This window comes from Microtus pennsylvanicus, chromosome 2 (assembly GCF_037038515.1).
Source record: "Microtus pennsylvanicus isolate mMicPen1 chromosome 2, mMicPen1.hap1, whole genome shotgun sequence".
NCBI lineage: Eukaryota > Metazoa > Chordata > Mammalia > Rodentia > Cricetidae > Microtus > Microtus pennsylvanicus.
In genome coordinates, this window is record NC_134580.1 from 66,923,426 (window position 1) to 66,934,004 (window position 10,579).

The 10,579-nt window shown below is 35.1% G+C and overlaps 1 protein-coding gene across 1 annotated transcript; it reads left to right on the forward strand.

Annotated features, from left to right (window-relative positions):
- The first annotated feature begins 9,303 nt into the window (after positions 1-9,303).
- Positions 9,304-10,266, forward strand: LOC142844855 (olfactory receptor 4F3/4F16/4F29-like). Its single transcript, XM_075963654.1, has one exon. It carries the CDS (start codon positions 9,304-9,306, stop codon positions 10,264-10,266), a length of 963 nt encoding a protein of 320 aa, XP_075819769.1.
- Positions 10,267-10,579: the final 313 nt, after the last annotated feature.

Here is a 10,579-nt window from a genome sequence, read left to right on the forward strand (position 1 = left end):
GAATATCTTGCATATCATCATAGAACCTTCATCTGGTGATGGATGGAGATAGAGACAGAGACCCACACTGGAGCACTGGACTGAGCTCCCAAGGTCCCAATGAGGAGCAGAAGGAGGGAGAACATGAGCAAAGAAGTCGGGACCACGAGGGGTGCACCCACCCACTGAGACAGTGGAGCTGATCTACTGGGAGCTGATGGACTGTGACTGAAAAAGCATGGGATAAAACTGGACTCTCTGAACATGGCGAACAATGAGGGCTGATGAGAAACCAAGGACAACGGCACGGGGTTTTGATACTACGCAATGTGCTGGCTTTGTGGGAGCCTAGCCAGTTTGGATGTTCACCTTCCTAGATATGGATGGAGGGGGGAGGACCTAGGACTTACCACAGGGCAGGGAACCCTGACTGCTCTTTGGACTGGAGAGGGAGGGGGAGAGGAGTGGGAGGAGGGGGAGAAGGGTGGGAGGAGGGGGAGGGAAATGGGAGGCTGGGAGGAGGTGGAAACCTGTTTTTTTTTTCTTCCTTTTCTCAATAAAAATAAAATAAAATAAATTAAATTAAAAAAGGAAAAATGCATAGCTTCTTAAAACTTGCTCAAGCAAGATGGTTGCAACACACACCTTTAATCTCAGGACACAGAAAGCAGAGGCAGGCAGATTTCTGAGAGCACCAGGCCAGCCTGGTCTACAGATTGAGTTCCAGGACAGCCAAGGTTACACTAAGAAACCCTGTCTACAAACCTAAATAAATAAACAAATAACAAACAAATAAATAAAAGAATTGTTCAATAGGATAATTATGTGGAATTGGAAACCTTGCCAGCTACTCAGAGAAGGAAATTCATGGATCTTGGAGAAAAACCAACAACTGCCACTTTATTAAACCAGTGTTATCTCTAACTGCATTCTCAATACTTTTTCTTATACACACAGCTAAGTGGCGTCCTTACTCCTCATCAAGGAAGCTCCTCTTTGGAATGGATGGAGACCATTATTGAAACAAAACAACTCCCACACCTCAGGTTCAGGAGTAATTGTAGAAGAGGTCAGAAAGATTGTAAGAGTCAGAGGGCAGGGAGTTTGCTAGGAGATTGTGACCTCTAGTTATGTCAGAAGTTGTAATCATAAAGTCTCAGCATGATTGTCTAAACATGATGTGAACAGGGCCTACATCCATGGTAAAATGGATGAGGGAAAGCCCAAGAGGCTCATTCCTACACAGAGAACTACAGATAGTTCAGGAATGCTGACTTTAGGAGAAATAGTCTTTCAAGGAAGAACACATTAATTGGCTATCCAATATACAAATGGTCTGCCCTATAATATATGTACAAGTATTTTACAGGCTCTTAATTTCATTGATTCTTGGTGGTCATGCTGGGGGCATCTCACTATATTGACTAGATATGGAGAGCCTTGTCATGTTCCTGATTTTAGTGGAATCACTTTGAGTTTCTTTCCATTTAATTTTTCTGTTAATTTTTTTGGTTTTAAATATTGCTTTCATAATGTTTAGGTATGTTTCTTGTATTCCTGATCTCTCTAAGATCTTTATCATAAGGGGTGTTGAATTTTGTCAAAGGCATTTTTGGCATCTAATGTGTTTTTTTTTCTTTCAGTTTGTTGATACAGTGGATTATATCGACAGATTTTCAGATATTGAGGCAAACCTGCATATCTGGGATGAAGTCTACTTGGTCATTGTGGTCTTTTTTTTATGCGGTTTTGGATTCTGTTTGTCTGTTTACTAAATATTTTTGCATCAATATTTGTAAGTGAGAATGGGCTCTAGTTCTCTATTTTAGGTGCATCTTTGTGTGGTTTGGGTATAGCAGTAGTAGTGTTTGGGGATGCTTCTTCTGTTCCTATTCCATGGAACAATTTGAAGACTTTTGGAATTAGTACTTTCTCAAAATTTTGGTATAATTCTTTGCTGAAGTCTTCTGGTCCTGTGCTTTTTGTGGACGGGAGACTTTTAATGGCTATTTCTATTTCCCTTGGGTTATAGGTTTATTTAAAATGTTTTTTGTCTTGCTTTAATTTTGGTATATGGAACTTATCAATTTTTTAACCCTTTTTTTAAAATTTTCCAATTTTGTTGAGTACAGATTTTTGAAGTGTGATCTGATGAGTCTGAATTTTCTCAGTGTCTGTTGGTATGCCCCTCTTCATTTCTGATTTTGTTAATATGTATATTCTCTTTCTGACTTTTCATTAATTTAGATGAGAGTTTGTCTATTTTATGGATTTTAAAGCATTTCTATTTTATTGAAACAACATGCAAACTCTTTGTTTCATTGATTCTTTATATTGTTTTCTTTGCTTCTATTTTATTGATTTTTTTGCCTTCAATTTGACTCATAACATCTCATAGTTCCCTTGTTTTTCTGTTAATTTTCAGTCTGGAAGATGTGGGTATTAGAAAGATAGGGGGGTTTAAATCTCCCATTATTAGCTTGTATGGGTTAATGTGCAAATTAGGCTTTTGTAATATTTCTTTTACAAATGTGGGTGCCCTTATTTTGGGGGCATAAATGTTCAGGATTGAGACTTTATATTAATGGATTTTTCTGTAATGAATATCAAATGTCCTTCTTCATTTCTATTGATTTATCTCAGTTTGAAGTCTGTTTTGTGAGACATTAGGATAGCTATACCAGCTTGCTTCTTAGGTTCATTTGCTTGAAAAGTCTTTTTCTAAGCCTTTAGTCATAGGAAATATGTGTTTTGAAATTGAGGTGGGTTTCTTGTATGCAGCAGAAGGTTGGATTCTCTTTTCATATCCATTCTGTTAATCTGTATCTTTTTATACTCAAGTTGAGTCCATTCAATTTAAGGATTGTTAATGACCAGTGATTGTTAATTCCTGTTACCTTTTGGTGGCAGTATGTGTGTGTTTCTCTTTAGGATTTGCTGTTGTGGGATGATCTATTGTCTGTGCTTTCATGGGTAAAGCTAACTTCCTTGGGTTGGAATTTTTCCCTCTAGTACTTTATGTAGGACTGGATTTGTGGATAGGTATTGATTAAATCTTGTTTTTTCATGGACTATCTTGTTTTCTCCATCTATGGTGATTGAAAGTTCTGCTGGGTATAGTAGTCTGGTTTGGCATCCATGGTCTTTTAGTGTCTGTATAATACCTGTCAGTACCTTCTAGCTTTCAGAGTCTACATTGATAAGTCAGGTGTTATTTTAATGGGTCTGCCTTTATATATTACTTAGTTTTTCTCCTTTACAGTTTTTCATATTCTTTATTCTATACATTTTATGTTTTGATTTTTATGTGATTAAGGAATTTTTGGGGTCCAATCTATTTAGTGTTCTGTATGTTTCTTGTATTTTCATAGGTATTTCCTTCTTCTTGTTGGTACAGTTTTCTTCTATGAGTTTGTTGAACATATTTTCTGTGCCCTTGAGCTCCTATTCTTCTCCTTTTTCTATCCATATTATTCTTGTGTTTAGTCTTTTAATGGTGTCCCAAATTTCCTGATTTTTTGTGTTATGGTGTTGTTTCCCTTAATGTTTTCTTTGACTGATAATTCTATTTCTTCTGCTTTTTCTGGCTTTGGATGTCTAGGTTTTTCTGTAGTAGGACTATAAGGTTCTGGTGGTACCAGATTGCTCTTTAGGTTGTTGAATATATTCTTGCATTGGTGTTTACCCTTCTGTTAGTCCAATTTGTACAGGCAGTGTCTTTGACTCTTAGTTCAATTTTTGCAGTTGCTGTCTGTGTCTCAGTTATCCTGTCTTGGACCAATCTATGTAGTTACTGTCTGTTTTAGGGAGTGGCTCTTGGTTCACTCTGTGTAGTTGCAGTCTGTTTGCTGCTGGTCACTCACTTCTGTTCAATTCTGTGCAATCACAGTCTGTATCTCAGGGGGCTTCTGAGGTCACAGGAGATGAATAGGCTTGTGATTGAAATGGAACATGTAGATTGCAGGACCTGATCGGTGGTGCTTGGGTACCCTGCCTATAGGAGGTTTGCCCTTGTAGCTGAGGTGTGTGTATGGGAAGTGCCCATGTTTTGCCTAGGGCATAGATACTGGGCTGACCAGCTGAAATGCTGGTCACTCATCTCTTGGTTTGTTCTATGCAGTTTTAGTCCATGTCTCATGGAGCTGCTGAAGTTGCCTGGGATTGGTGGGCTTGGAGACGAAGTGTTACTTGTCAATGCTATGCATTTTATGGTTGCTCTGGAGCAGGAAAATAATATGTAAATTTTGTAGAATAAAAGATTAAATTGCAGTATAGAGTGTCACAGTGTTCTTATCCTGAACATACACACACACACTCACTCACACACACACACACACACACACACACACACACACTCACACACACACACAAACAATTTTAGACAGTTTTTCTAAGTAAAAGAAATGAGGATATGACATCTATATCTACAAGACCTCAGGACAATTTTTCAGGAGAGTCTTCTCCCTACTTAGGTGATTCTAATTTGTGGCAAATTGACATTAAAACCAATCATAATGTACATTTTCTCTCTCTCTCTCTCTCTCTCTCTCTCTCTCTCTCTCTCTCTCTCTCTGTGTGTGTGTGTGTGTGTGTGTGTGTGTGTGTGTGTGCATAAAATTTGCAGTATTTTCCCCATTATGGAGAAGAAAACATAAACCTGTATTGTGAATGTATACACATACATTGCTGGCCTAACGTGGAAGAGACTGTCCACTGAAAAATATCTAATAAAGAAATCTGCCAATTATGTGGGTGCAATTTGGACTTTAATTTAGAGTGGGGACTGGAAACATGAGATTTAGAATTTAGGGATTGCTTTAGTGTTCTTTTAACAATCTCTGGTAAGTGGCTTTTATACATTGTATAAATAATGATACATATAAAATGTATCATGTCAAGATAGATGGTTATTTAAGTGAAACTTTTTCAGTTTTTAAGTAGAGAATACTATGTAATACAAATCCTGATGAAGGATAAGATGATCTTACGGAAACTGTGTTATTAGAACAAATCTCATGAAAACATCTGGCAATGACATAATTACTCACTATATGGCCCAATGCTTTCCTAATTTGATATTATTTTCCCAACTCTGTTCATCTCTCAGATTTAAGAAGACAAAAGGTACACATATTTCACCGCTCCAGTTACACCCATTTTCCATTTCTCTCCTATTTGTGGATATATTAAGCAGCAGTCCACACCCTTGACACGAGTACACCATTCTTTGTTGCAGCCATTTCCTTACAAGTTGTAGAAAATTAAATCACAGTATAGTTCACTGTTCCTACACCCTTACTGTGCTGTGGTACTTACTGGAAAATAAATCTATTTTTGTCCACATTCATGTTTATTTACTTGTACAACAGTTTATTACATGATGTTCTGCTGTCCGCTCTTTGTATAAACTGTGAAACTCTTCTTATATAGTAGCAACATTCTTTCAGGGGGTTGTAGGAATTGACATGTATGGAGCATTGCTTCTTAGTTATTCTTAGTTGATAGATATTTTGGACATCATAGTTATAGCTCACAGTTTTACTGAAAATGAGGACTTCACACAAATTCTTCTTCTTAAACTACACTATAACTAAAATATTAGTTTCATTTAACTCTGTGATGATAGTTAAACTTTGAGAGAATATTTATCTATTATTCAGGAATAATAGCAGTGATATACTTTTGCATTGAGCAGGATCTCACTATGTAGCTCTAAATGTTTTGAAAGTCACTATTTAAGGCTGGCTTCAAACTCACAGAGATCTACCTGCCTCTGCCTTCTGATTGCTGAGATTAAAGGTGTGTGCCACCATGTTAACTGTTAAACTTTCAAATGCATGTAGTTTAATGATACCATAATAACCCTGGTTTCTTTTGTTTCTTCTCCTTAATATCATACTTTGAGCTACAGAAATTGTTTGGTCACACAGACCAAATCCGAATACTGTAGAGAAAAGAATTCTATAATTAAATGATGCTTCTAAATTGCTATGTTTTTGTAATGTCCCTTCGTCAGTGACCTTTGAGGTGTATATAATGAGTTTCTTATCTCCCTAATGGAAAATTTCATGTGGTATTTTATGTGAGGGCACACAGAGAAGCTTGACTCTGCTAAGATGATGTTGTTATCATTCAGGTAAAATGCATGGCCGGAAATAAACTTAGCAATGCTTGGGTGGCTAATTCCTAGATGTTAGTTTGTGCTGGGAATTACTGTGGCTAAAAGTCACATCCTAAAGGGCTTGAGGAAGACAAGCAAAGTAGAGAGCAGTCAGGAAAAGGAATTGAACACACAGGAGGATAGCTGATAAACAGTAACTGAAGTATTGGCAAAGGCTAAGTAACTGGCTGCCTATGAGCTAGAACCACATTGTAAATGACCTTGAGAAGTCAAACAACCTTGTAACATTTTCTTCTAAGTTTATGTAGAAATATAATTAATCAATTTTTGCTCATCAATAATTGATTGAATGAATGATATAATATCCTACAAATGGGTAACTAATAAAAACATTAATAATTATAGATAAACACAAGGAGATTTGTAGTTTTCTTCTCACTGGCTTTTTGAAATAGGTTGAGTGTGAACAACTCACCTTCTAAAAATGTTTGGTGGATGTTCTCTAAAACAGAAGGAAATTTTGTGAGAGATTTTCATACTTTTCAGGTTGGAAGAGTGTTATAAAAACCTGACCAGAAGTAAATTTTAACATGAGACCAAAGGCCTCAATGTTGAAAACAGATGTTGTGATACAATGTCATTTTAATTTCAGAACTAAGTGGTATTTAAAATATAAAAAGTTGCAATTATTTTCTTGTTTTCATCTGTGGTGTAAAATATAATGTTGGTATGTTTGAATTAATTTGATTCTGATCAGTGTTTTTATCAGGAAGATTAAAGATGTATGAGGTGACTTTTACCTAATTATGTATTTGAATAAGATACAGAAATACTTATATCTCCCAAACTATTAAATAAATGTAGTAATGTTCTTAAATTAGGGGCAACTATATTTGGTTAGTTTTCCTGGGATTTAAGAAATGCTTTGAAAAAATAAGCATAGTGAAAATACAACAGATTAAACTGAGGGGGATAAGTTCATAATTTAAATATTTATGCCTAATTTACAGTAAGCTTTCTCATTTTTCTATTCTGATTATATACCAACTTTTTAAACTTCATAGTCTGTCTATGAGCATTCTACCTGATGTAGATTTAGATTTTTCCTTCATTCTTATTTATCTCTTTATTACCACTTTTTAAAGCCTGAGAATAATTTTTTAGTGTTTAGAAGAAAATTACCCAAGGGAAGACAATTTTTAAATCTCAGAAGTACTTTATGGGAGCAAGGAGAGAGAGGGGCAGAAGAAAGATAGAGACTAAGAAAGAAGGTAAGAATGTGAAGGAGAGACAAAGAGAGAGAGAATTAGTTAAGGTGACTTGCAAATCAGGTACATGAAGGGAAAGAGGGAAAGGAAATTTAAAGAAAGAGTAAGGAAGCACTGAGAACCAGAGGAAGTATGCTTAAGACAGTATTAAGGCAGAGTTAGAATGCTTAAAGAAAAGATTACAGTTCATTTTTTTATCATTTCATAATTTTATCCAATCTTTAATATTATATAATCATGTATATTTTGTAGTTTTAAAAAACATAAATGGAGAATTTTCAGTTTTCACCAAATATGTATTTTTCCTCATTCTCTAGGCTTTCAGAGTCTAGGCTCTGTTATGCACTAATGAGAAGTCATACATAAATTGAGCTGTATAGAGGTTGGTTGAAAAATGAGCCAATTAATTAGTTTTTTTAGTACTAAACATATATATGATGTTCTATGACAGCAAATGCACCAATTTCACATTTGAAATGTGTTATGGTGTTGTTGAAATGATGTGAATAATGTAATGTGTTAGTTAATGGGAGGTGGGTAATGCTTTTGGAACATATTTGGGCACGGTAGTGTGATGCCCTCTGCTTATTCATATTCATTAATGATTTTGAGTAATCTCATGAATTGGTCACTGCTATGAGCAAGAGGAAGAAATGCATGATAATGTTAGCATTAATTAAACATCCAAAAATGGAGCTCTTATCTATTGTAGACATGATTGTGTTTATGGCTGCCTCACTCTGTCCTGCCCACACCTTACTGAATGCATGAATGTGATCTGTGTTGATTGCTATAACTTCATTGAAGTAACCATTTTAATTTGTTTAACTAAATACCCCTCAAGTTTGAGTGCTCAGCATCTTTTCTAAGGGTAGACAGCACATAGCTGATGAATCAAAGTTCCTGAATATTAAAGAAAAGATGATGTCTGCTATGCTGTTCCTTCTCTAAATAAAATAATACTACCAAATAATATAAATCTTTTCATAAGATTATGATAAAAGGATGCTTACATTTTTTTGTTTTTATATATGTGCCTTTATAATTCACGTGTCTCTAAATGTTAAATGAACAGAGGTTGTTCATCATATTAATTTTTTAGAAATAATAGTACAATAAAATGGGAAACATATTCATATAATGTTTCTTCTGCTTATATACCCTTAATGTGAGAATTTTTATATTATATGGTATTTCTCTTTTAATCATTTGCATCTTTTCTCTTGTCTACTTTTTTATACTTTATACCCCACCCCACTTCTTTTTTGTATTATACTATTAAGGATAAAGCCAATATAAAGAAATAAATTGTTAGACAAGCACACCTATACTGTGCTGCAAATCTAAACTGTACTTCAGTTTTTGAAAACTTTTCATACTTTTTTCTTTAATGAATGTGTTAATTTAAATGTCATCAACAGTTTGTAAAAATATTCTCTTTTTAAGGGTTCATTTAAAAATAACTTGTATGTGTCTTTGTGATTAAGTTCATGTTTCATGTTCGTGGAAATTTATGGAAACCAAGAGGTGTCATTTGACTTTGGGGAGCTAGAACTCTAGACTATTTTAAGCTACTTGAATGGAGGCTAAGAACAAAACTAGGGTCTTTTGAAATAATAGCAAGTGCTCTTAACTGATGAGTTATCTCTCCAAGCCCTAATATCCTCTTTTAAAACCCACTAAACCTTATTGTCTTTTGCGTTTTTGATATAACTTTTGCTAGAGGTGTTAAGTCATAATTCAAACTAATTTATAAATTTCAGATTATTGATTGTGTATAGAACTTCCTTCTCTCACACTACTTATCTTAAAGTCAGTTTCAATGCTGCAGTAAAATAGATTTTCATAACATGGAATTTCTCTTATTCTATTTATAAAATTATGATTTACAGATTCTCACATTTTCTCCTTCAGGTAGTACTACAAACAAAGGCAATGGAAGGAGAGAATCAGTCTGTGGTGTCAGAGTTTGTGTTCCTGGGACTCACCAAATCTTGGGACATTCAATTATTCCTCTTTGTGTTCTCTTCCATGTTTTATGTAGCAAGTATGACAGGAAACTCCCTCATCGTGTTCACTGTGGCATCTGACGCTCACTTACATTCTCCTATGTACTTTCTGTTGGCTAACCTTTCCTTCATTGACTTGGGTGTTTCTTCTGTTGTGTCCCCCAAGATGATTTATGATCTGTTGAGAAAGCATAAAGTCATCACTTTTAGAGGATGCATCACCCAAATATTCTTCATTCACTTCGTTAGTGGTATAGAAATGGTTTTACTCATAGCCATGGCTTTTGACAGATATGTGGCCATATGTAAGCCTCTCCATTATCTGACCATTATGAGTTCAAAGATATGCATCTTGTTTTCAGTGTCCTCTTGGGTGGTTGGATTTATGCATTCTCTCATTCAATTGGCTTTTGTAGTAAACTTACCATTTTGTGGACCAAATGTTTTGGACAGCTTCTATTGTGACTTTCCTGGGTTCATCAAACTTGCCTGTGTAGATACACACAAACTGAAATTACTGGTCTCTGTCAACACTGGATTCATGTCTGTAGGTTTCTTCTTCATACTGATCATTTCCTATATTGTCATCATATTTACTGTTCAGAAACATTCTTCAAGTGGCTCCTCTAAGGCCCTGTCTACACTTTCAGCTCATGTGACTGTGGTGGTCTTATTCTTTGGCCCCGTGATGTTCATCTACACACGGCCTTCTTCTTTCACACACTTGGATAAATTTTTGTCCATATTTGAGGCAGTTGTCACCCCCATTCTGAACCCTGTGATCTACACATTTAGGAATCAAGAAATGAAAAAGGCAATGATGAGAGTGTTTAAACATATAGTGGGCTGTAGACAAATAATTAAACACTTGCACTCTGATCATTCTTAATTGCATATAAATGTTCATTATTAACCAGTATTAAAGAAAAATATTTCCTTGAAAATTTTGTTATGTTTAGTCACTTTCATATATGTTCTACTCTGTTTTATACTTAGTAAGAATGATAATATATCATTCACTTAAATAGTGAAAATGTAACAAATCTAAATTCATATGAAATAATATTTTTCTGTAGAAAGCTCTTAGACATAGCAGAGGTGATGTTGCTTTAAGGTCTTCAGGTAAAGGAATATTTTCATTCTACTTTTCCAAGAATTATTCTCTTTTATTATGTTTCTTTGTATTCTGTATGTGCAAGTGC

Bases quoted from the DNA above. Each gene is read 5' to 3' on its own strand.
- LOC142844855 (XM_075963654.1), top strand. From the start codon at position 9,304: ATGGAAGGAGAGAATCAGTCTGTGGTGTCAGAGTTTGTGTTCCTGGGA.